The sequence below is a fragment of the Ursus americanus genome, chromosome 2 (genome assembly GCF_024610735.1).
Source record: "Ursus americanus isolate L20-20 chromosome 2, mUrsAme1.1.p, whole genome shotgun sequence".
In the NCBI taxonomy this organism is placed as follows: domain Eukaryota; kingdom Metazoa; phylum Chordata; class Mammalia; order Carnivora; family Ursidae; genus Ursus; species Ursus americanus.
Window position 1 is genome coordinate 65,807,768 of NC_142128.1, and position 25,458 is coordinate 65,833,225.

Here is a 25,458-nt window from a genome sequence, read left to right on the forward strand (position 1 = left end):
CCTTACAAGTATCTCCCCTAGGGCAGATCTGGGGGTGGCCTGGGGCAGGCACCTACATCTGACGTCTCCTCTGAGCCTCACAGAAGTCCTGCCGCTTGGGTAGCACAAACATCACATTTCAGATGAGGAAACTGAGGCCCATGACCTCACAGACAGGGAGTGGCTGAGTCTCCACTCAAACCTGGCGCTGTTGATGCTGATTCCAGAGCCCACACCTGGCTGGAGGAGGGAGGGCCCCGCATACTCGTATACTCATAGGACCAGGGTGGCGGCGGCAGCTGGCCTGAGCCACGCAGGCCTCCTCCCGTCTTCCCTCAAGCTGGGGATCTGACCCCTTGGGCCTGGGCCGGCTTTGTCCATAAGACATAAATGAAAGCCTCTGGAATAAGAAGGTTCTCAGCTCCCAGGAAAGGGGAGCTGTGAGGGCCTCTCCTGAACTGTCAAGGATCAGAGGCCGGCTCCCCGAGTCACTCTCAGCCTTGAAGGTTCCTGCAGGGTCTGCCTTACACTTCCTGGGCTTGAACATACCCTGGGGTCAGGAACGAAGCGTAGTTACAACTGCCTTGAGCTAGTATCTGACCGCATTCTTGGTGCCGTGCTAAAGCCTCGACCTGCAAAATGTTGTCTCTCTTGCACCCCAGACCCGCGAGCCCCACTCCTACCGGTGGCCGAGGAGGAGGCTCTGAGAGCAGCTGGAGCCTTGTCTAGGGTGCATGGCGGAGCTGGGATTTGAGCCCAGGTTGGCAGGCTCCAAAGCCCATGCTGTAATATTAGGATCTGAACTTCACCTCATGGCCCCAGCTCTGATGCAGGAATGAAGACTGCCATGAGGACCCTTCCAGGTGCCCTGGCTCCGGCACCTTCTCCCACCCCATGGCCCCAGGTCTCTCCTTCTGCCCCCTCCGTCCCCACCCTAGAATTGCCCCAAGAAAACTGGAGTAACCTGGAGCAGCGAGGGTTGGGTCACCTGCCTCTGCGGTGCTGTCGGAGGGCTCGATGTCTGCAAGGGCCCCTGCTGCCCCCCGGATCTTCCCGCCGGGCCGAAGGGAAAACCAGCTCTGTGCGGGCACAGTTACCACCACAGCCAGGCCAGCCGCCTGCCAGCCAGTGCTGCCAGAGTGTGGATGCACCAATGCCAGGCAGACACACGTTCTCAACTGCCCCCACCAGGGGTTGCACACGGCCTGGCTGAGCCCTCTGTACCCCCATATCTGGGGCTAGGACTCGCGGGACAGGTCCTCTGGGAAGGAGCCTGCCCCTGTGAGTCCTGCAGTCTGAAGGAGGATGGTCCCCTGCAGAGCAGGCCACCCCAGGAACCCGCGACAGGAGAAGGAGGCAGGTGTGGAGTGGGGACAATTCACCCCCCTTTCTACAGATGGCAGGAGAAGCTCGGACACAAACAAGGGAGTGTCGGTGACCATCCGAGGAGCAAACCCCAGCTCTCAGTCAGGGCAGAGCATGCCTCCCCTGTCAAAATGAGGCCTGGGTGGCTCCTTCCTTCCAGCAGATGACTCTGCGGCTGGGGCTGACCTGTCCCCTTTTCTTGGCCTTGTTACTTTGCATCTTCAGTTATCAGCTGAGAATGACCCCTGCCCTCCCTCCTACTTCCCTCCTCCCTTTCAGTGCCCAACTGGGGCTGGCAGTGACATTTAAGAGCCAATGTGGGGAAGGCACCTGACCTTGGAGAGGAATGTGGGAAATGTCTGCAGCCCAGAGCGGCCACCCCCCAGCTGGGGCCCAGGAATGTGGCCCCCAAGGGAGGTGTGTATGTGTGTGTGTGTGTGTGTGTGTGTGTGTGTGTGTGTGTGTGGTTGGAAGAGAAGGGAGGTGCAGGGCCCAGGAGTGCTGAAGTGTCGGGCGCCCCATAAGGTTGCCTGCTGAGACTCCTACATGGTTATAGAGTGAGGATGAACTAATTCTGCCCCCCTGGAGGCCCCCCTCTCTCGGGCCCAGTTAGGGAGGGATCCCTGACTCCTAGAGCCCCCTCAAGCCCAATGCCACAGATGCAGCTGCAGCTTGTGACTTCTCAGGCCCACAGAGCCACAGAACGTCAGAGCCTTTCAAACTAGCAGCCACCACATCCAGGCCCATTACAGGTGTGGGAACTGAGGCCAGAGAGGGGATGGGAAATCGGCGACAGGTGCGCTAATTATGGGCCAGGACTCTAGGGTGGATTCCTCCCCCACCCGCCCCCCTGTACCTGGCTTTCTCCCCTCACAAGGAAGATTCAGGTGCCCGCCCCCCCCAACACACACAAGGTCCTACAGGGTTCTTGCTGGGAATCCAGTGCCTTCTGTGAGTGCCCTTAACTGCCAGGTCAGGAGCTGCAGCCACAGGGCAGAGACTGGGGGCCCGGTCTCCATGCTCAAAGCCTCACTGCAGCTCCTGGTGAGCAGGTGACCTGTGCTCTGGCTGGACAGCAGGATAAGGTCCAGGTAACTCTGGGACTGAACCCCGAGAAAAGTGTGAGTAAGGACTCTGCTGCCCTCTCGTGGCTACACACCGTGCCTGCCTGCTGCGGTCTGGGCCTCGGGCAGCTGGTCTTGTTCAAGCCTCGGGCATCTCTCTCCCAACCCCCTCCCCCTGGAAAGTGCCCCTGGCATCATCTCACTTTCCTATCACCGAGGCCACAGCTTTGGCCACACAAAGCAGGGCGGGAAGGGTGCATGATGGTCTGTTCAGTGGGGGGTCCTGGAAGAAGGCGGCCTCAGGCCAAGAGGGGAGGCCCAGTCTGTTACCTAGAACGCCTGGGTGTGGAGAGAGACCCGGTGGTTTCCACGGAGATGGCCCCATCAGCCAACACTAGACAGGATGCTTTGAAAATTTAGAGGATATTTATTTTTCAGGAAGGTCCACCACTGCTGACGGGCACTACCCTTCACCGCTCCAGGGGATTTCTCTTTCGCTTTTCGAGAAATGCCCTCTCTTCTTGGAAGTGCCCGTGAGAAGGCTGGGATGTGAAGAGAAACCATACACAACACTCCAGAGCCTTAAAAAAATAAAGCAACAAACAACCTCCTCCACGCAAATACACACATACAAAATAACCAGATGTATAAAAGAGAGGCCACGCCCCTCCCATCCTGGCTGCCGGGCTACTTCGGGAGAGTGGGGCTGGGTGGCTCTGCCCCCTTTCCCCCAGCCAGGATGATCCAGAGGCGAAATGGTATGGAAGTGCTGGACAGCCGAGAACAAGCCCTGGCTTCCGGGAGAGGACGGGGCAGGCCCTCTCCGCGGAGCTCAGTGGGGGTAAGGTACGAAGGAACAAATAAATAAATAAATAAATAGAACCCAACGTGCTCCCAGAGGCCTAAGGGCTTAGGCTGAGGCTCGGGGCCCCTGAGGCCTGTTTCCCTGAAAAGAGCAGATCCAGTGACAGGCAGAAAGAATCACAGGGAAAACACAAGTCCAAAGTCACACCCCACCTGGCCTCCAGAGCCTGCATCCTTCATATCCTGGGAAAGGCCCAGAAGTGAGCCTCAAACCAGCTCTGGAAGGAGGGGTGGACGGCGCCTACTCTCTGGCCCAGCAGGTGCCTGGAGGCTGGGGGGGTGCCCTACCCTCTCTCCTTGGCATTCTCTGAGGCCAGCAGAAACCCCCCACCCACCCTTGCCTTCTGACTTTATCCAGGCCATCTCTGCAGGAGGGAACCATCAAGCCTCCAGGTTGGGCTTTTCCCCAGAAGGGAGAAGGGTTGGGACCTGGCCCTCTCCTGCTCCTATTCTATTGGCCTTCCTGACTTGCCTCCTGAGTCAGCTGGGAGAAGTCCTTGTGTGACTAATAATCAGAACAGTCCATTCTGGTGTCCTCCTCTGCTCCATTTGGCCACAGATGTCCCCACTGCCTCCGGTCGGGGCTGCGCTCGAAGCTCCGCTCAGGCCAACAGGGAGAAGGCGTCAGACAGAAGCGAGAACAGAGAAGGGGGCAGGAGCTGCTGGAATGGACAGTTTGGGCAAGAGGCCAAAGCAGACACACGAAGACGTTCAAGGGCCTCAGGAATCCCAGGGTCCCTCCCGGAGAAGCAGAGCCGTCTGAGGGCCGGGGAGAGCACGGGGCGGGGGCGGCCGGCCACTCAGCTGGGCAGCAGCACGTGCTCCAGGAGGTAGGTGAGGGAGTCCCAGTGCTTCCAGACGAGGAAGAGGACGAGGACCAGGAGGGCGGTGCTGGTGATGCGCAGGCGCGTCTTCATGAGGGGCGTGATGAAGTTGGCGATGGTGGACACGAACACCAGCAGCACGGCCATGAGCGCCAGGATCACGTTGATGAACTTGCCCAGCAGGGCCCGCGCGTTGGCGTTCTCCACGCCCTCCAGCTGCACCACCTGCTGCTGCTGCTGCTGCAGCTCGAGCTTGGTGACCCGGGTCAGGCAGGACTCCACGGCCTCCTGCGGGGCGGGCGCGTGGGCGCTCAGCGTGGGCAGGCCCCCCGGCTGCACCCCGCCTGCCCCTCAGAGAAGGTGACCGCGCACAGCCCCCCGCCCCCCGGCCAAGGCCCCCTAGGCTGATCGGCTGCACCTGGGGACAGTCCTTTCATTACAACTATTTGGGGAGGATGGTAGGAAACTGGAGTGGTTGATTAGCGTGCGTGCGTGTGTCTGTGTATGTAGGAGACGCAGCTGGCCCCATCCCTGGGAGCTTCCTGTCCAGGCAGTCTACAGCCTGGAAATCCAAACTATTCATTGGCAAGGCTGCCATCAAAGAGCTGGGGGCATGGGAGGCCCCGGCCTCGGGCATGCCTCGCTCCTGTCTCCGCCCACCCCACGCTGCCCTCTCCCTCCACGTGCCCACCTGCACCGCCAGTGGATCAGCCTGTGCCCATCATGCCCCACTTGGTGTAGCCCTCCCCCTCTGGCTGCTGCCAGCTCTCTCTGCATGTCCAGGGTCCCCCCCCCCCCGCCCCTCCCCGCCAGGACCGGTCTCCGGTCGCACCTGGATGTCCCGAGCCCTCTCGTAGGACTGGTAGGCCACCTTCTCCTCCATGCTGGCCAGCTCCTGCTTCAGGTTGGTCATCTCATTCTGGTGAAGCTCGGTCAGGTCATTGAGCTGCTCCTCCAGCCGCTCATACCTGGCAGAGGAACAAGGTGTGACGGCAGTCCTGGCCCCCTCACCTCCCTTCTCTCAATTCAGGATCAATTTCATTCCTCAGTCTGCCCAGCGTGTTCAGCCCTGTTCCGATTTTAACAGCAAGGACAATGGAAGTTACTACATACACAGCTCTGCTTCCATGTAGACATGTGCCAAGGCTTCAGGCACATTATCTCGTAGGATCCTCGCTGCCCTCAACCCCATGAGATAAGTACTAGCATCATCCCATTATACAGATAAGACTGAGGCAGAGAGAGGTGAAGGAACCTGCCTAAGATCACACAGCTCATGAACGGAGGAGTCAGGGACTAAATGACTTCAACATGAGCCCGTGAACCCTGGACGAAGACGCTTTCCTGGGCACCAGGGACACGGCGGGACAGACACATGATCTGTGCTCTGCAGGCACACAGTCTCCAAAGGTGACTTTTACGTGGGCTAGTTAGTTTTCAGGCAGAGTTCTGCCTCAATTTCCCAAACCTTCTTCATATATATAAAGAAGAAAAAGGAAAAGTGCTACTTAAGGAAAAGATGGCCAAGAATCCCAGGGAGTGAGTACCAAGTGCCACTGGAGAGGCAGGGAGCACAAGGGCGGAGAGAGCAGAGGGGAAGGAGGGACCAGAGACTCCAGCATCAGCCAAACGTTTAAACTGACCGTGCCAGATGTTTACATACTTTGACTTTATAGGTTTGGACTCATTTAAGCCTCATGAACCCTCGGAGTAGGGATTCATGGTATTCCCGCTGCACAGACGAGGAGACCAGGTGTGGAGAGCATTAAGTACTTTGCTCAAGGTAAATAGTAGAGTAGAACTGGGTTGGGGGGGCACCTGGGTGGCTCAGTCTATTAAGTGTCTGCCTGCAGGTCATGATCTCAGGGTCCTGGGATCAAGTCCCGCATCGGGCTCTCTCCTCAGTGGGGAGTCTGCTTCTCCCTCTCCCTCTGCCCCTCCCCCTCCACTCATGCGCACGCGTGCACATGTGCTCTCTCTCTCTCTCTCTTAAGTAAATAAAATCTTTTTTTTTTTGTGGCTTCTCAACAGCGTATCATGATAAATAAAATCTTAAAAAAAAAAATGAATAGAGCTGGGGTTTGAACCCAGCTAATTTGGCTCCAGAGTCAGTGCTCTCAATCTTTCCAGATGAGAGGCCACATAGCTGGTCCCTGCCTCAGTTTCCCCTTCTGTACACTGACCCCATAACCATCAAGGAGGGACGTTCAGAGCTCCTGAGACAGGCAGCACCTTCTCCCCCTACACAGGTCCCATAACCCTATCCCCCATCTACCAGCTGCTCTGACCGGTCTGGAGGAAGGTTTCCCAGGGCCTCTTCTGGCTCCCTCCAGCAGCCTCGGCCCCTTCTACATGCACCTCCACCTGCCTCCGCCACGCGGAGTCTGAAGACTGGTGCCCAGCACACGGCCCTACCGGTAGCGCTCCTCCTGCAGGCACTGGGTCATGTACGTGTAGTCCCGCTGCAGCTGCCCCTTCAGGTCCTCCATCGAGTCCTCCAGGTGAGACTGGCCCTCCTTGATCTCCCGCAGCTCTTCCAGCACAGCGTCCAGGTTCCCGGGGGCCCCGTACAGCGCGTTCAGCTTGGGGCTCCCTAGCGCCCCGGCCGGCCCGGCCCCGGAGTTGCTGCCCGCCCCGGCCGAGCTGGCGCTGGCACTGGAGCACTCATCATCGCTGCCGTACTTGGGGCTGGACACCAGGGTGGCACTGCCGCTCAGCGCCCGGGCCGCCTCTTCGGGGGGCCCGTCCTCCAGAGGGTCCTTCAAGTGGGCAATGTTGTCGGCACTGCCGAACTTGTTGCGGATCAGGCTGGCAAACTCCCGGGGCTTGGACACCACGGCGGTGTGGGTGGCCTGTGAGAGGCCCGAGAGGCTGCCCTTGACGCCCTCCACCACGCCACCCCCGAAGCCACTGATGCCCGCGCGCACATTGGCGCCCACGTCCTTCAGCCCCTGCTGCATGTCGCGCAGCACGTCCTTGGGCTGCCGCGAGGGCCCATTCTGCTCGATCTCCTTCAGGCGCCGGCGGTAGTGCTCCAGCTTCTTGTGCAGCTGGGCGATGGTCTGGGCCGATTTCTGGTTCTTCTTCTCGAACACCTGCTTGATGCGCGACACCTGCTGCTTGTCCGCGTTGTTGGCCAGCTTCAGGTACTCGGCCACGTTGTCATCGCGCGCCTCCTGCTCAATCTTGATCTGCTCGGTGATCTTCAGGATCTTCTGGTGCAGGTGGTCGATGGCAGCCTTGGTCCGCTGGGGGTCTGGGGCCCCGTCTGGCACGTCCAGGCTGATGGGGCCGTCGGTGTCACTGTGGCCAAGGCCGCCGGGGAGGCTCAGGGCCACGAGGTCTCCCTTGTCAGCCTGGGGGAGGAGGCAAGCAGCATGGGTGAATCATGAAACCATGGCAAGGGACACAGCGGGAATCTCTCATGTGTCCCTGGACACCTCCGGACTTGGTTTCTCTGCCTGGAGGACAGGTGCAGGATGACTAGGAAGTCTCGGGGCAAGCAGAATCACAACACAGTATTCCTTCTACAGCTACCCCCTTTTTTTTTAAAGACTTTATTTCTAAGTAATCTCTACACCCTACGTGGGGCCTGAACCCATAGCTCTGAGATTAAAGAGTTGCAGGCTCCACTGACCGAGCCAGCCAGGTGCCCCTACACCAGCCATATTCGAAGGGCTCTCACATCTGTGATCTACCTCATCTTCACAACATCCCTAAAATGCAGTCTAGGCGGATCTACCCCTCCTTTGGCCCAGAGAGGTCAAGCAAGTTGCTCAGGGACACACAGCTCTGAGAAGATGGAACCTCTGGCCCAGAACTCTTGTTGCTCCATCATGTGGACCAAGGCGATCTGGACTTTGACGGAGAGTCATGGGATTGACTTGCCAGGGATGAGACAAGTTGTCCCTCTGGACTCAACCTACCCGAAAGGCTCCTGCCTGGAGCGGGCCTCTCCCCGAGGGCTGACCGAAGCCTATACTCTGGCCCCACGCAGGCGCCGGAAGCCTCCCCGCCCTCCCCACCCAGCTTCCCTAATGCAGCAGCAGGTCACCCTCCTCTGCTGACACCCCTCCCAGCCCCTCCATCACCTTCCAGCTCTCTCGAGTCGTCGGCAACCTCTTCCGCTTCATGATGGTGGGAGCACCTGGCCCTGCCCAGTCTCCCAGATGCGGGAGAAGAGCACAGCCCTCCCCCCCCCCCCCCCCCGCCCCACGGGCCAGGGCCTGGTGACTCAAGTCCCAGAAGCAATCCCCGGGGCCAAGGGAGGCAGGGACTGGTCCGGGGGCCCAAGGGCAGCAGGGCCCAGCCCAGAGGGGGTGAATGAGCAGGAAGGAGAAGACAGCCCCTTTCCACACCAGCAGGCAGGCTTCCCAAGTGCATCAGGATGGTACAGAGGAGGAGAGAGGCTGAGAAAGGCTGGGGGTGGTGGGGAGAAAGGAAAGAGAGGTCACAGGCGATAGGAAAGATGGGAAACCCGGGGTCAGAGGAACGCGGGCGGGCCTGGAGTCCTGCTCTCCCAGAGCCGGCTCCCCCTCGGTGGCAGGAGGATCTCTCTGTCCGCAGCTGGGTCCCCAGTGTCTTATCACCATGCAAGAACGGAAGCGGCAGGAAATGGCTCAACCCCATGTATTTTTACACACAGCAACCCCCAGGACGGCCGGGTCGGATCATTTGCTCTTCGTGTGTGTGGGGCGGGATGAGGTATGTGTGGGGGAAGGGGTTAAACACAAAGAGAGTGGCCCGGTCACACACCCCGGAACCGGAAGCAGCCTGTGCCAATTACAGGCAGAAGTCACCGCACTCGGCTTCTGCTGAGGTGCAAAGTTACTGGAAAACACTATTGAAAACAACGCCCTGCCAAAATGAGGAGCCAGGGGAGGGTGGCGCCTCTGTGGGCTTCCTCTGGGGCCTTTTCAGGTCACAGCACCACAGGGGATGCTGGGGACAACGCCAATCCCTTTTCCAATCTCCCCTTACATTTGCTTTGGGTCTCCCTTCGTGTGTCCTGGCCCTCCCTCCAGGTGCTCAGACCTCCAGAACCCTGGCTCCTCGGATTTCCTGACCTTGTATGCCAGAGGGGCCAATTCCACAGTCTCCTTTAAATGATCTGTCCCAAGGTCTAACTGTCACGCCAGTCTGACTTAAAACCCCATCCTGCAGTTAAACGCCTTCCTCTTGTGCTATTCCTGCAGTGCCGACAAACAGCCTGACCTTTGTCCTGGCCCTGAGTATCCCCACCTGAGACATGGGATAATCCTGCCTCCTCTCAGGTCTTTGCGAGGATCACACACGATGATGTCTATAGAGCACTTAGCTCAGTGCCAGGCATACAGAAGGCACTCGTAAGTGCTGTCTGATCTAGGCAGCACAATTTGGGGGTGGGGTGGGAGGGATGAAGTTTAATTAGGAGATTATACCAATCAATTCACTCCATATTGATACTACAGCATAGATATTGAAATACAAAAAATTAAATTTTCTAGGAACACATGACTTTTTTTTTTAAGAGTCGAGAACACATGTAAGCTAGGGGAGGGCCGCAGGGGGAAGTGGCAGAGAGAGAATCTGAAGCAGGCTCCATGCTCAGCACGGAGCCCAACACAGGGCTCGATCCCACGACCTGAGATCATGATCCGAGCCGAAATCAAGAGTCAGACACTCAAATGACTGAGCCAGGCAGGCGCCCCTAGGAACACATGACTTTTAAGATTAAATAATCCAGTCCTCTTCTAAGGCCACTGTCCTTCCAAAGAGGTTCAATTCTCTTTCCCCCTCTTTGTGGGAGAAAAAAACATCCAAAAAGTGAGTTTTGGGTCTGGCTGAAGCCTGGCTCGATGCTCAGCGCCAGGCAGTTTGCTGTCTCTCAAGGAGCAGAGCATCTGTTGCAGGGACTGGGAGGGGTGTGGGAGGAGCTCATGAGACAGGAATGCCCTGAAGAGAAGTGCTTTAGGACTCCGAAGTGTCTAAAATAGCAGCTCTCCCCCTACCTTGGCTTTACTCCGGCAGCTTGGTGTGTCTCCTTCCGTGATTTAGAGTCTGTCTAGCTTACAAATGGAAAAGCAGAGTGGAAGTTGGCTGTGAAATCCCCATGAATGAGAGGAGAACAGACATCCCCGGGAAAACGAGCTGGGGCCTGATGGTGGGCTTTGTGGCCTGGGGCTGGGGTCCTGGCCCCCTTGCCGGCCGCTCTTCCCCGGCTTAGGGCCCAGACTCGAGCCTGGGAGTCCTGCACTAGGACACTAGCTCCTTCATGCCCCTCCACTGGCGTCTACCACACCTGGACCCTGCTGGGCAACTCCAGTCACAGAACACCCCCCTGCCCTCCTCCCCCATGGGGGAAGGCGCAAGTTGGAGTTGGAGGAAGGTGGGGAGCTCTCCATGCCCCCCTCAATATACCCCCTACTATGGCAGCAGAGCCCTTTCAGGACTGAATCGAGACAGAGTGATTAAGGGACAGAAAGCCAAGGAGGTGGCAGATGGCAGACAGAGGGTACAAAGAGGGAGAATACTTTATCAAAAGGAGGAAAATTCAAGCATAAGATGACAAAACGATGAAGGATGGAAAAAGCAGAAGAGGAGAAAGTGATCTGAAAAAAAAATTTAAAAAGCATACACAGACATACAACTTTTTGAATAAAGAAAAGCAATGAGACCATAGCATTATTGACAAAAGCCAAGAAGGGAAGCAGCCCAAGCGTCCACGGACTGACGAATGGATGAAGAAGAGTCGGTACACGTGTACAACGGAATAGTACTCAGCCATAAAGAAGAGTGAAACCTTGCAACGTTTGCGACGACACGAATGGAGCTAGAGAGTATAAGGCTAAGCGAACTAAGTCAGTTGGAGAAAGACAAATACTGTATGATTTCACTCCCATGTGGAATCTAAAATACAAGATAAACAAGACAGAACCAGAAACAGACTCTTAAATATAGAGAACAAACTGGTGTTAACCAGACGGGAGGTGGGCGGAGGGCAACGGAAACAGGTGATGGCGACAAGAATTTAGATTTAGGACCCTGGCTCTGTCCCTCACGTGCTGTGTGCCCTTGGAAATGTCATGAACTCTTCTGGGACTCCACTTTCTCATCTGGAAAAGGGAGGTGATTCCACGGCCCTCAAAGGGCTGTCAGGAGGATGAAATCAGACACGGAAGGAAAGCCACGATCACAGCACGATCTCAGGGCAGCCAGCAGGTGCTCAAAACCAAACATAAATGGATACTTCACACTCGCTCACGTGGCTGTCATGTTTCAAAGGAAAATAACAAGTGTCGGCGACGATGTGGAGAAACTAGAGCCCTCACACCTTGCTGGGGGGAACGTAAAGCCGCCGCAGGGGGAAGTAGCTTGGGGGTCCCTCAGTCAGTTACACATAGGTCTGCCACATGATCCCCCAATTCCACTTCTGGGTCTACACCCAAAGGAATCAAAAATGGGTGTTCAGGGGCGCCTGGGTGGCGCAGTCGGTTAAAAGTCCAACTCTTGGTTTCGGCTCGGGTCGTAATCTCAGGGTCGTGAGATCGAGCCTGGCGTCAGGCTCCGCGCTCAGTGCGGAGTCTGCTTGAGACTCTCCCTCTGTCCCTGCCCCTCCCCTGCCTGCACACTCTCTCTTTCTAACTAAAATGAATAAATCTTGAAGTGCCTGAGTGGCTCGGTTGGTTAAGTGTCTGCCTTCAGCTCAGGTCATGATCCCACCTGGGATCGAGCCCCGCATCAGGCTCCCTGCTCAGCAGGAAGCCTGCTTCTCCCTCTGTCCCTCCCCCCTGCTCATGCACGCTCTCTTTCCAATAAATAAATAAAATCTTAAAAAAATAATAAAATCAAATAAATCTTTAAAAAATATAAAAATTAAAATATTTTAATAAATAAAAATGGGTGTTCAAACAAGTGCTTATATACAGATGCTCACAGCGGCACTTCTCACAATAGCCGAAGGGTGGACACAACTCAGATGGCCATTAGCCGATGAATGGGCCAACCAAACTGGTACATCCATAGAGCGGAATATTATTTGGCCATAAAAGAAATGAAGCACCACCAATACGTACTACAAGATGGATGAACTTTGAGAACATCACACCAAGCAAAAGAAACCAGACACAAAAGGTCACGTACAAGGATTCCATATATATGAAATGTCCAGAATGCTTAAATCCAAAGAGATAGAAGGCAGACTAGCAGTGGCCAGGGGCTGGGGGCAGGGGAGGAGCGGGCAGTGGCTGCTTCACAGGTCTGCCTTTCCTTTGGGGGTGATGACCATCTTCTGGAACTAGACAGAGGTGGTGATTACAAACCAGGATGTGGAAGGCGAGGGGTCCTCCAACCTGCTGGGTCTGGCCACAGCTCCAACTAATGTCCTATCAGAGGGGGGCCTGCGGGAGGGTACCTGGGGTCTTCATCTTACAGTCTCATTTCAACAGAGCAGAAGCTCTTTCTAACTCACTCTCAAACCCCTGTCCTGGGGCTGGGTCCAGATCACTCAAGCCCTGGTCACTGTGGGGTGGACACTCCCTGGGTCCCCAGCTGGAACATGGCAGTGAGTGGGCTACTATTACCGCTCCTCTCTCGAAACCATCACAGAGCCTCACGCCACTCTGTCCATGCCCCACGGCCAGCACCACACCTGGAGTTGCGGCCCCAGCACCATGGCCTTCCCACCCCTCTCTCCTAAGGCACCTGACCCCAAGATGAATCCCTGTGCACGGGCCAGGCAAGTTCTTACAAGGGGAGAATGGTGGAGGGAGGGCCATGCTTCCTTCCACGATGCCATTCCATCCCCGGGAGGCCGCGCCATGCTCCCCGCTCACAGTACCTACCAGCCAGGGCTGAGGTCATAGACCTTGTTCTAAACAGTGACTGAGGTCCAAGAAGTCCTGGTGAATGTTCTGGAAGAGCCAGAGATGGGATGTTGTCTGAAGCGTCCAGGGTGCAACTTTCTCTCTTCCTCTCCCTGCTTCCTGCACCTGGAAGCACCCCCACCACATGGCCTCACAGAGCCGTGGACTCTCCTCCCTGCCCCCTTCCGGCAATTCTGAACGAAGCCGGATTAGGCACGCTGCCAGATCACAGGAGCTCCCAGGCCCCGGCTCCTGTGGGGCTCCTGTGGGCCTCCGGGGGCTCCCAGCTCCTCCCAGGCCTGAGCTCACGTCCTCTGTTAACCTGGGTCCAGACGTGGGGCAACGGCTCCCCCTCCTGCACACCAACCAGTCCGGCCACCCGGATCCCTGAGGCCAGGAGCACACGGTACACACTACAGGGGCGGAAAGCACCCGGGGCTTCATAAAATTCCGTGCATGGAGGAGACGGGACCAGCTATTGTGAGACGGGACCGTGGTTCTATTTCTCCAGCAAAGGACTAAATACACGAAGCATTCTTCAAGGGGAACCGTACCGACAAGCACGACTTGGAAGGAGTGTGTGCCCCACACCTGTAACCCCAGGTCCCCACAAGACCGCAGGGGGCTCCCAGCCAGACTCCCCGCCCCAGGGGACAAGAGTGCCTTCCGGGATTTACAAAGTACTGCTGTTAGGGGCCCCAGGGCAGGTTGCCCCAGAAGATGAGGACTTCCTGTCGTAGCTCTCTGCTCAGGGATCGGAAAGCCAACACTAAGGTCACTCTTAGACCAAAAAAAAAAAAAAGAGAGAGAGAGAGAGAAGGGAGAGGGAGGGGACGAGAAGAGCCCTAGAGCTTCTATGTTTCCCTTTAGGAGAGCAGGCAGCCCCTGCCACCCTGGGACACGGGGCCTTTGGGCTCCCTCCCAGGGTGGGAACAAGAGGGTCTGTGAGTCTGGCCAAGCAGGCTGAGATCTAGGCAGAATGCTGCTCCTGAGCAGGCCTGGGCATCCGGTGGCTAAGAGCCTAGAAGGCAAGTGTGAAGGGGGCTGTGGGGCCCATGGTGACTCAGCAGAGATGCTCCCATCTGCTGACTTCTGGCCCCGGGGCTCTGATCTGAGCACCCCTCTCAGGAGGGAGAACACTCAGATTCCCTTTTCCTCCCAGTCCCCAGAGGAAAGGGAGGCAAGCCAGGGGCAGGACGGAAAGGGACATTGAGGACCAGCTAACATCCTTCTGCCCAAAGAGGCAGTCTGACCTGATGGGGAAGCGGAGAGGAAGGGGACCTGACGTCTCCCACACCAACCTGAGATTCCAGCCAGAGCTGGATATGTGATCCCAACCCCTGGTCCTAGAGTCAGGGGCTGCCCCCCCCCTCCCAAATCGGCAGGTACAGCCTTTGGGGCCGCTGGCTCTTTCTCTGCCTGGTGAGGATGGGATGGCAGTTTGCAGTCGCCCAGTCCCAGCTCTGGACACACCATCCCAGCTGACCCAGGCACCCCATGTGGGAAAGACGCAGGAGACGGGGGGTGGGGACGGTACCGGCCCACCCGGCAGTTCCACCGGTGCCTGGGAGCCTAAGCAGCTTTTCTCCGGAGGGCAGGGAGGCACATGCTGAGGCACTTAATGGGGTACACATGGGGGGCCCCCCAGGTCTGTTCACTGGGGTACAGTGGGGTGAAGAACTCCTGCAGCGCGGCCCCAGCCACCACAAGGGGGATTCAAGGGGCAGGAGCCTGAGGGCCCTGGCTCTTCCCGCAGTGCCCCTTCCTTGCTGGCACGGCATGGCCTCAGCGGCTTTACCAGGAATTGTGTGCTGCAACAAGGGATTTGAGGGCTCGGAGCACAGACGAGGAAATGCGCTCGCTCTTCCTTGGGGACAGCACGTGTGATCTCACAGCAGCCGGGCACTGCAGTGGAGGCTTCCCTCAGCCTCTGCCTGCCACCTCCAGGTGCCCTCTCCCCGCTGGCCCTCAGGGCCAGCCTCTTCTCTCTCTCCCCTAGCCCTCGGCTTCCCGTCCCTTCTGCCAGGCCCACCCACTGGTTCTGGTCAAATCCATACCCTCCCCCTGCCCTGCTGACAACGACGCCCTTCTCCACACAAATGTCCTGCACACTCTTCTGCCTCCTCACACCCACTGGGTCCCGGGTCAGCCCGGAGCTACCCTCCTGCCTTGGGGCCTCCTCCATTCCCCATCTTGCAAATTCTCCAAAAGCTCCAGGCACCCAGCACTTTGCTCCTTCTGGACTCCCCACGTCCACCTGGGGTCGGTGCTCATGGGACCTTCACGCCCCTCTCTCCCTGTTAATGTTTCTCTGTAGACAGACGTGATCGCAACCAGGCACGCGCCTCCCACTTCATTTCACATCACCTCCCCTGGCTCCAAGAGGAGTCACCCATGGCAACCGGTTTCTAGAGGCATCTGTACTAGGGTTCAGCCATGGTCCCACACAAGACCCCCTGACCCGACCCCAGGGGCCCTCCTGACACGCCTCAGGCTAAGCCTGGAGGCCGGTGTTCACCCCCTCCTCCCTTCTCCCGCTCACAAAGAGTTCTCTGTAATGGAGAGAGGGGGCCACACCTTGAGACACCAGAGGGTGAGCACGAGCCACCTGGCTTTCTCCCAACCCTGCCCGGTGAACGTCTCTCCTCCCACCCACCAGGGGCCTCACCTGTGTGGGTACCGTTTCCCGAAGCCGTGCTGGTGACGGGGTGCCAGGACCTCTGAGGCTCCAGCTTTCCCCAGGCTGGGCCGGGCCCCCAGGGTCACAGTCCCTGGGCAGCACAGGGCTTGCCAAGGGAAGCCGGGCTCTGCGAGCAGGTGCGCCCAAGCTCCCAGGCTCTGCGGCCGCCATCTCCGGCCTGAGGCCCAGCCTGGGGATTAGGGGTGGATTGCTCTGGGAGATTTCCCCTCCCCTGGGGCTCACAGGCTGCTCCTTCCCATCTGGGAGGAGACAGGCAGGATCACTGAGCGGGTAGACCCAGCTCTGATGAGGTGCCCCCCTGCCCTTTTCTACCCACCCCCAAGGCCAGCTGTTGCCACGGTGAGTTCAGTGTGCATGAGGACCCCCAGGTGTGACAGGCAGCAACTCCAGCCCTGGTGGGGGCAGGGCAGTACATGGGGACACATGTGCCTGCATCACTCATCCACCTAGACGGGCACTCTGCTCATCCCCTTCCATCATGCATGCTTCCCCCATCGGAAGCCCTTCTCATACAGTCATGGTCCCATGGACTCCCTCTCTTCACCTTCTAATGGAAGTAGGGCTCCTAGCCAGGCTTCCAGGATGGAGGGGTCTCGAAAGCCAAAAAGGCTAGAGCCTGGAGGCGACTGCTTGTCAGATCCTAACACAGCCAGCTCAGCCTGGAGCCCTTTACCTCTCTCTCCCTGCTGCTCTGCTCACTGGCGCGCGGCATCATCACTCCCAAGGCACCCTCCCTCGCCAAGAACTCCCTGGGGGAGTCAGAACTCAGCCAGCCTCACCCACAGGACTCCTCTGCTCTGATTTTCTTCCACGAATCCACTCTGCTCGGATACCACTGCAACTACTTCGCTGCCTTCTGCTCCCCATTTCGCTCTCTCCTCTCCACCCCATCCCCAACACCCCCCAGCATGGCCCAGGTGAAAACACCCAAGATCAAACACAGCCGGCAAACTCACAGCAGTCCCTTCCTCCTTGGACCTCATCTTGACACTCCCAGCAGGAAATCCTGTGAGCGGCCAGCAGAGGGGGTCAGAGGGCCACAGTTGAGGAGAGCACGCTGTGAGCGGGCTGGATGGCCTGCAGGGTTCAGGGCCAGGCTGGGGCTCCCAGGGAGGCTTCCGAAGTAGAATCACCAAAAGGCACGGACCTTGCACCTACTTGAGCCAGCGAGGGACTCAGGGCTTAAATACTGAGAGTCCACACGTGGTAGGGTGGTCCCAAGAAGGTGCAAAGAGATAAGGAGGGCCCAGGGCTATCTCTGGGGCGCAATGCCAGGGCACGCAGCCAAAAACACCAAAAGCAGGAGTCCCCACACCCTGGCCTCACAGAAACCTTACACACATTAATGGTGGCCGATGACTTGGAGTTTGTGACGACAGGAACCTAGCAAAAGCCCATCACACAGGTCCCATTTTCTGGGGGCCAGCTCAGCCATGTGCGGTCAGGGAACACTTCCAGCAGCTCCCGATGTCTGCAAAAATCCCTCGATTTTTACTTTATGCTTTGGCATTGTGCACAGTTCCTCTTGCATAATGGTTATGTGTAAATAGGCCTTAGGTCTTACTTCCCCTAGGAAGGCAGGAACCACATCTTAAATATATCCGAGCCTTTCACTGTGCCCAACAGAGGACGGACCCTTCCTTCATATGCACAATGACCAAATGCCCTACCTCCTCGAGCTGCAACCAGCAGTGGACCTACTGCAGCTCTGTCCTACGTGGCCACAGACACAAGCTGGTCTGCTCGTACAAAGACATCCCTCTCCTTCCAGAACTAATGACAATCCTATAAAATGATGCCTAAGGCAAAGCGTACTGGAACCAAAATTTTTAAAAGCATGTTTTCGCACGCATTCTTAACACAGTCTAGATAATAACATTTTGGTTACTTCAAAATTATCATCAAAAACCTTTACCTTTTCCTAAATCCATAGCAGCTCTTACTGATTTTTTCCCCAGTATTTCTCACTCCAAAAGTGTTTTGTTTTTTTTTTTTAAAGATTTTATTTTTAAATCATCTCTACACCCAATGTGGGGCTCAGACTCACAGCCCTGAGACCAAGAGACGCACGCTCCACCAACCAAGCCAGCCAGATGCCCTGTAAAAGTGTTCTAACTACTTCAGAAATTTTGGTTGGAAAACATCCACAACCCACCAAACAAGCCATAATTTTAAAGGCCTCATTTTTGTATGTCATGTATCAAGTCAGATTCAGCATTATGCCTAGAAGTACTTCAAAAAAGGTTTGTTGCGTAAATGGAACAATTAAAAACAAACAAACAAACACACACATCTCTCCCCTGCCTCCCTCCTTTCTAGACTCCGCCAAGCTAAGATCTGTAACCTTTCCCTACAGGCAGAGCAGAAGGCGGCCGTGCCGGCAGGAGGCCAGAGCTGGGGCTGGGGCCGGGGACGCTAAGCTCTGGAGCTCTCTCATGAGCTCTCACTCCCTGGACTGCCCAGGACCGTGAAGGCTCAGAAGCACCAGAAAGAGGTTCCTGCAAAACACATCGCACCACCAAGAAGACCCAGAGGAGAGTCACCGTGCACAGGCATCCGGCGTCTCCCTCACGGGAGGGTGCAGCTTCTCGGCTCCGGGGACAACCCACCCATCCGCACAATAACTGAACAGCAGGAAAAAGGGGGGTGGAGCGCAGGGGTGAACCAACAGTCTGCTAAGAGAAAAGGAACAAACAGGAATCCGGGGGACTTCTGCCAGGCAAGCCAGAAGGAGAGAGATCCCTTTTCCTCTAGAGTCTGTTCTTGTCTTTACACGTATGAAATGTTCCCAGGCCTGCCAAGGACACAGAACTTCCTGCCCTGGGGGTGGGGAGCAGGGAGCCTGAGGCGTCCCGGTGTGGTAGGAAAGGTGATGTGAGCCCTGGATTTGGGTCCGAGTTCCACACTCGCTCTGGGACCTCGGTCAAGTTCGCACAGGCCCTGAGGCTCAGAGTCCCCCAAGTGCAATGGGAGACGTGTTTGGAGAGCAGGGGAGCCTGGGAAGCCCTGGCTGAAGGGGAATGCATCACAGGAAGACTCACCAAGGCTGGGCTCCGTGAGGGATGGCTAAGCCTCTCGGTGGCACAGCAGAGGGCCTGGGGCCCGAGGCCTGCCCTAAATCCTCCCCCTGCCGCTCCCTAGCTATGCGGCCTCCACAGGCCCTGTACAGTGCAGGGCAATGCAGGAGGAGGCAGCAGGACCCACACAGGAGTAGCCTGGAGGAAGAGGCCTTCAGGAATGAGACCCGGGGCATCAGGAGGCAGGAGGCTAGAGGGTGAATGAGTCCAGCCCTGGAGACTCTCTGTAGCTGAGCCTCAGTTTTCCTGGCTGCAAAATGGTACATAGGATCATGAACTCCCGGGCTGCAGTGAAGATCAAATGGGAACACGCCTGACACGTCGTAGCTTCCACTGAACAAGATGACTAGCGTGGAGGCCCTCACGCACACACGCACCACAGTCGCTCCACGAGGTACCTGGGAGACGGGGCCTGGGCCAGAAAGAGCCAGAAAAACAGCTGCCGTCTGAAGCCAAGTGGAGAACGGCAGGCAGATGTGGAAGGGCTGCCCAGGGCACTCAAGCACTGGGCTTGGGAAGGACACAAGTCCCAGAACTAACCTCCTTCTGCAAAGAGAAGGTGCTGCTGGGTGGATGCCACCACGTGTACCTGCTGGTAAGTCCTGGCCGGCCCCATAGCCCTCTGGCTGGCCAAGATGCAGGCCCCACGTCAGCCAAGCTGGGCAGTCCCTGTGGCTCCTGCACACAGGACCCCGCAGCTGGGCTGGGGCAGGTGTCTCTGGCAGGCACTCTCCACTTTCCTAGTTAGTCTGAGTCCGGGGTGAGAGATGGGCTGGTGCTGTCCTGGGAGGGGACACTGCATGGACCAAACAGGGCCCCGGCCTCTCCTCTGCTGGGCTCCCCTTGGTTTAGACTCTCTTCGGAATTCTCAAGCCAGGCCCCTTCTTTCCCTAACACTCCAAGTACGCCATTTTTCTGGTCTCTTCCTTTGCCCCCGTTATGGTTCCTCAGCCCCTTCCCCTTTCATCTTCCTACTTACTCTTCTTTCTCTTGGGGAAAAAAAAAAAAAAAGAGCACAAACTACATATTCTGAAGGATGGGAAACCTGAGAAGCCATCGGCTTTAGGAGCTAAAGACAGCTCAATTTAGTAGCTCAGAATAGAAGGTGAGGCCTTCAAAATCTCAGGCTCCAGGTGCGCTGTGAAAATCTCTCAGTTAGGATCCCTCCGTGGGAGGCTGCTGCTTCTCTACCCCTTAGAAATGGGGCTTGGGGACGGGGTCAGCATTCCGAGTTCCTCCCTAACACTCACCTGCCCACCCTACCAGAAGGCGCATTTTCTTACAAACTCGTGTTACCATAGTGAGCCCTGCTTTTTCCCTGGGGAAAGGCGGGAGGGGAGGAAGGCTCCCAGTCTTCGGGATGCACTACAGCAACCAAGGTGGGCATGTTTCCTAGGAGCGGGTGCAGAGGCTTGGCCCCGTGAGCATGAAGAGCAGGCAGCAAAGGCCAGAGGGAAGGCTGGGGGACGACCAGCATGCCTACGCCACCTTCCAGCTGCTTCCAGGGAGGGAGGAGGTCATCTCTCCTACCTGCCGCTCCTTTGCCCAGCTGATGCTGTGGACCCTCCTGCAGGAAGCCCTCCACAGGCACAGCCGTGAGCCAGGTGCCAGGCAGTGGCGAGAACCACTCATCTTGGCCGCTTTTAGGAAAATCAAAATTGGTGTCGGGTGGGTAGAAAAAGATGACTGTTTCATAGCCACTCCATCTCCTGGGTGGCTGGGGACACTGGGGACAGGTCCAGAAGAAAGTGACCCGGAAGAGACGTAGCATCTCCTTTTTGGACAGTTTTTAGGAAAGCAGAACACCCCCCCACCCCACTCTATTTGCCAAGAAGAATTTAGAATGATTCTTTTCTAAAAGCACAGGACTGAAATGCAGAACTCTTGGGGTGTCCTGCTGACGCCAGGGCTCCTCACTTCCCAGGAGCTGCTCTGATTAGATGAGGAATGGTTGTGACAGTGCTCTGCAAGCTGCGACATGCTGCTCCATTGCGTGCCGAAGCCAGCCGGGCTCAGGGGGACGTGAGCAGCGAGTCCTAAGCGCCTGCCACCATGCCCCGGCTCCCCTGAGAAGTCAGGACACGGGAATGGGGCCCAGATCATATTTGGGTCTGAAGCTGGTGCTTGGGCCGTGAAGAAACCTTATATAATGAAGTTAAGATTACAGAGTGCTTGTCTTTCCAGCCACCCGAAGGAGGTCACGGTATCGCTTTGGATCTGAGCTTCTGCTGAGCATGCTGAATTATTCACTAGCCCTGGATACCGGCCCAGCTCTGGGGTCCCAGAAGTGGGCTAGCTGGAGAGATGGAAAAGGATGCCGTGAGAACTGCCCAAATCCAGACCGGGGTGAAGGTCCAAGAGGACAACAGAAGCAGAAGCACGAGAGTCAGCCTCTGGAGGATGTGGAAAACAGGGGCTGGGGGTGGGGGGGTGAGAACAGTCAGACATCCTAGCACCTGGAGAGAGAGAGAGGAAGGTCGGACAAGGCTACTGTTCCCAGAAACGTCATTCATTGCCTCCAGCCCCCACACTGCAGGGCAGGGGAGAGCCCTTGGTTCCTGGAGCCTAGCAGGAATGCAGTAGGGTGTGTGGATTCACCCCTGCTTCTGTCTCAGAGCCCTCTGCCCTGCAGGGTATAAACAGAGAAAGCCCAGACTGCCCATGAGAAGAAAGACGAGGAAGCAAAGGGGATCAGGTTAACGATACCATATTTCCATTGCCTCACCTGGCACCAGAAGACCAGGGTCATGTTTCACATCTCGGGGATGTGGTGGATCCAGGCAGGAATGTGCGCGGTGGCTGGGGAGACCTGTGCCAGCTCCCATGACCCATGCCCACATCACCAGTGCTGGCTCCTCACCGTCTGGAACCAGGTGACAGACAGCTCCTGTTGCCGCTGACTGTTACTGGCCCTGGTGTGGGGCTCATGCCCAAACTTTGAGCACACCTTCCACTGGGGTGTACCTGAGGGGTCTGAGGATCTCAAGGGAAGAGGCTGAGCACCTGTGTCTGGGCTGGTGTCCACTCGGTCCCCAGGGGCTGCACACAGGGTCTCCCACAAGTTTTTCACCTGAGCTAAGAGGGTTGAAAATGCAAATGAAATGCAAGACACTGGGTCTTATTAGGTAACTTGGACATGATCTAACTTCACCACCCACCCCCAGAATTCCATACTTTCAGAAACCAGGGCTAATCTGGAGAACAGTGGGAACTTTCCATCTAGAAAGAAAGTCATGGATGTCAGTAGGGAAAAGATGAAAAAAGGCTAATTCTAGAAGCCTCCTGGGACAACTAATTGAGCCCACGATCCTATTTGAAAAGAGAAGGCTGTAGCTCATGATCTCTGGGATCAGAGATTTAGGTAAGGGATAGAGTCCTCACCTTTTAGCCCCTCTCCTGCCTGGACAGGACCCCTACAAGGCAAGGGGCTTTACCTGAACATGAGGAACTCAGGCTAAAGGAAGAACCCCTTGATTTGCCAGGTACCACAAGATAGACTGCTGTGTGGGGCCCGAAGGACCCTGGCAAATAGGGTCTTTGAATCACTGAGACAGGGAACAAAGGTTCAGGGCAAATCATTGAGCTGTCCCGCCATGGCCTGGCGAGCAGCTGGTGGCATGGGCACGGCCTCAAGAGTCTCTTCAGAGGCCGCTGGGCTGGCTGCCTCTGGTTCTCCCTCCACCTGAGGAGCCTTTCCATGCAGTGAAGAGAAGGGAAGAGGGGATGGGATGGGTGGCGGCAGGGAACAGAGAAGGTGGCTGTCCTCTCCAGCAATTGGGTGTGAACTCCGGCTGGCACAGACCCGAGTGTGTACAGGAACAACTCAGCGGGCAGAGTGCCACATGGCTCTGAAGGTGGATGTATTTGTGTAGACAGGCCGAGGGACCCAGCTGGACCTTAGAGCAGGGTCCCTTCGGCCACCCATGTTCTCTGGCCTACAAACTCAGACATATGAGGAGGCCCCACAGATGAATGGTGTGGCCTCCCCCAGCTCCTAAGGGGCCATGATTTGAAAACCCTCTCAGCAGAGCAGCCCCACCCATCTGTGACCCAGCAGGCTTTCAGACATAAATAAACTAGGGCCCCTTGGCACCTGCCAACATCGGTCTTCTTGGCAAGCACCTAGGGCTAAGGGTGGCCCCTCACGGGCCATCCCTCAGCGTAAACAGAGGTGCTTATTTATGCCAAGGCGGAGAAGAAATCTTGTTGTCGAATAAGTCTGGTGGAGGAGTCTACTGAGGAACAGGATGTCCAGAGTCTGCTCTGGTTTGGGTGGTGAGCAGAACATCACTGGTTTCCCTGCCTGGAGCCCGGAGATAAGACCTCCCCGAGGCCACAGGAAGTATCCAGTCATGACATGATCCCTCCACCCTCTGCACCTCAGTGGGTGCACCTGACCCTCTCCCACCCCTTCTGTCCTGGTTCAGCAGGGGCAGCAGGCTGGCCTGTCAGTAAAAGTCCTGCCACGGAGCACGTCCATACTGGTCTCCGAAGGCTATCCCCTACACCCTCTGTGAGCTCCAGGCTCCTACCACCTACGCCTCCTTGTCCTCAGAGTGCACCAACCATACCATACAGAAGGGGAAGGGCAACCAGAGCAAGATCGGGTGCCAGCCTGGCAGAGCTGACCATAAACCCAGCGTTCCCCCACCATCCCTCTCCTGAGGCCCTCCAGCCGGAGGCACCTTGCAGAAGCTCAGCAGGGGTGTGGGAAGTGGGGCAACAGCTGGGGGAAAGTTTTGACTAAGGCCAAGAGGGAAGCAATGACCAAACCAGATGTGGAAGAAATGAGGAAAAGGGAATATAAGCCTCTGACCCCCGCAGGGGCTAATGCACTCCCTGAAAGGCCGGGAGCAGGAAATGAAGGCAGGACAGGAAGAGTTCACATTTTCCTCCGTGAAATGCGAGTACACATTTTCTAGGAACTGCTGCTCAGCAAAAAGAGACAGAGAAAGAAGGAGAGAGGGAGGGAGGGAGAGAGCCAGGGAACCAGGAGGCCCAACCCCATGGTGCCTGCACCCAGTGGTTCCTGCTGCAGCCCCAGGACCCAGGATTCCCAGAGGTGAAGGATGCACTGCACACAGATGGAGAACGCAGATGTCACCTGCATTCTCTATGCACCTGCGAGTGCCCCAGTCCTCCAACAAATGGTGACAATTTTTTTTCCCACTTTATAGCTATAAGGTAGAGAGAAAAACTATCTTGCTCAGTGCTCCACAAATGGTACAAAGCAGGACGTGGGGCAGAGATGGGCTTTTTTTTTTTTTTTTTTTTTTTTTTTTTTTTTTTGCTTTTAAGGGGAAATCATTTAAGGCACGGTGTCAAAAACAGCTCAGTGGATCTGGAGGGGACGAACAACAGCCCAATGATGTCACCAAGGCTGAGTTGCTTCCCAGGACTGTGAGCCCCTATCTGTCCCCCTGCTGCACCCCTGCTGTCCTCGGGGTGCCAGGTCCTCTGCTCTCTTGGGGTGGCGGCTGGGTGAGCCTCTCCACGACAGCTGAGGAACTAGAGCTGCCTCCAGGCTGTTCCAGTAACTCAACCCCCGCCAGGGCCGCTCTGGTCCGAAAGCCAGCTGGTGAGTTCCAAACAATGGCAAGGGGTGTGGGTAGTGGGGGAGGCTTATGAATTAAAAATAGATGCTAGTAATCACCAGTGAGCTTGCAGAGAGCATGTGGGGAGCTGTGTTTACTAGAGAGAAGAATACCTTCTATTCATGCCCAGAGACTGGGGTGGAACCACCAGAGCATCTCACACCGACCAATGGCCTCCGGGTCTGGGGGAGGCAGCGGCCAGAGCAGGCTTTCCTGATGGCCAGAAGACCCCTTTCCTCCTCAGGAGCCGCCCAGGGCCTTGCCTATCCCTGGCGGGACAGTTAGAGGGCAGGAAAGCTGTGTAACTGAAGGGGGAATGGCAACCAAGCCACGATGTCACCCTCTTGAGCCGAGGCAAACCCACGCCCTGTGGATCCTGCATAAAAGGGTCCCTAGTGCTTTTGGTGACTTCACATCTGTTTGGCCTGGTGAACATGCTAGAATGTGGGATCCAGTCTCCTCTCTGCCAGGAAGTGGCCGGGTGCCCTGAGGCAAGCAGTGTCCTGATTCCTCTAGGCCTGTCTCTTCAGCTGGAAAACAGACACAGCGCCCGATCTGGCAGCTTCACGGGGAGGCTACTAACCAGGCAATAATGCGGCAGGGTTTGGGAAAGCTGGAAGTTCTAAACAGGGATCGAAGACAATCACAGGAACCACCCTTTCCCCCAGGGACCACCCTGAACCCAGAGAACCATCCTTTCCTGCAGCTCACCCAAGAGTATCCGGCCCCGGTCTTTCACCAGCAGCAAGAGGAAAACCCCGGCTGTCTGAGGGCAATGTGAAGACCAAGCACCAGCCACAGGCAAAAGCCTGGGGAGAGGCTCCCCACCAGTGTGCCTCCCCCGAGCCCCAAGCCCCCTGCGCTCCCCATCAGCAAACACCAACAAGCCTTCACCAGCTCCCAGCAGTGCCCGCCACCCACCCGCTCCGACTGCTCAGGCAGCCGGAGAATACAATGTTCACATCCTCCCTCCTCATAAAGCAGCTGTGGTCCCAGGGACCCTTGCGTGACAGGATCGTTCTAGTTTGATTCTTAAAGTGTTTTCATTGGGGTGCCTGGGTGGCTAGTCAGTTAAGCATCTGCCTTTGGCTCAGGTCATGATCCTGGGATCCTGGGATCGAGCCCCGCATTGGGCTCCCTGCTCAGC

At 56.8% G+C, this 25,458-nt stretch overlaps 1 protein-coding gene across 5 annotated transcripts in view; it reads right to left on the bottom strand.

Moving 5' to 3' along the window:
- Nucleotides 1-2,812: 2,812 nt before the first annotated feature.
- The window catches only part of TMCC2 (transmembrane and coiled-coil domain family 2), a 38,298-nt gene continuing 15,652 nt past the window's right edge, over nucleotides 2,813-25,458 (bottom strand). For 2 of the 5 annotated variants that reach the window (XM_045787533.2, XM_045787534.2), the window contains exons 3-5: nucleotides 6,512-7,452; nucleotides 4,929-5,064; nucleotides 2,813-4,384 (exon numbers count right to left, since the gene is read on the bottom strand). In XM_045787533.2, coding sequence (XP_045643489.2) covers nucleotides 4,073-4,384; nucleotides 4,929-5,064; nucleotides 6,512-7,452 — 1,389 coding nt within the window. In that variant the 3' untranslated portion in view covers nucleotides 2,813-4,072. Of the gene's footprint in view, nucleotides 4,385-4,928; nucleotides 5,065-6,511; nucleotides 7,453-8,187; nucleotides 8,292-15,607; nucleotides 16,503-16,596; nucleotides 16,810-25,458 lie in introns of those variants that run through there. The other 3 variants (XM_045787536.2, XM_045787537.2, XM_045787535.2) reach the window with 3 other exon arrangements.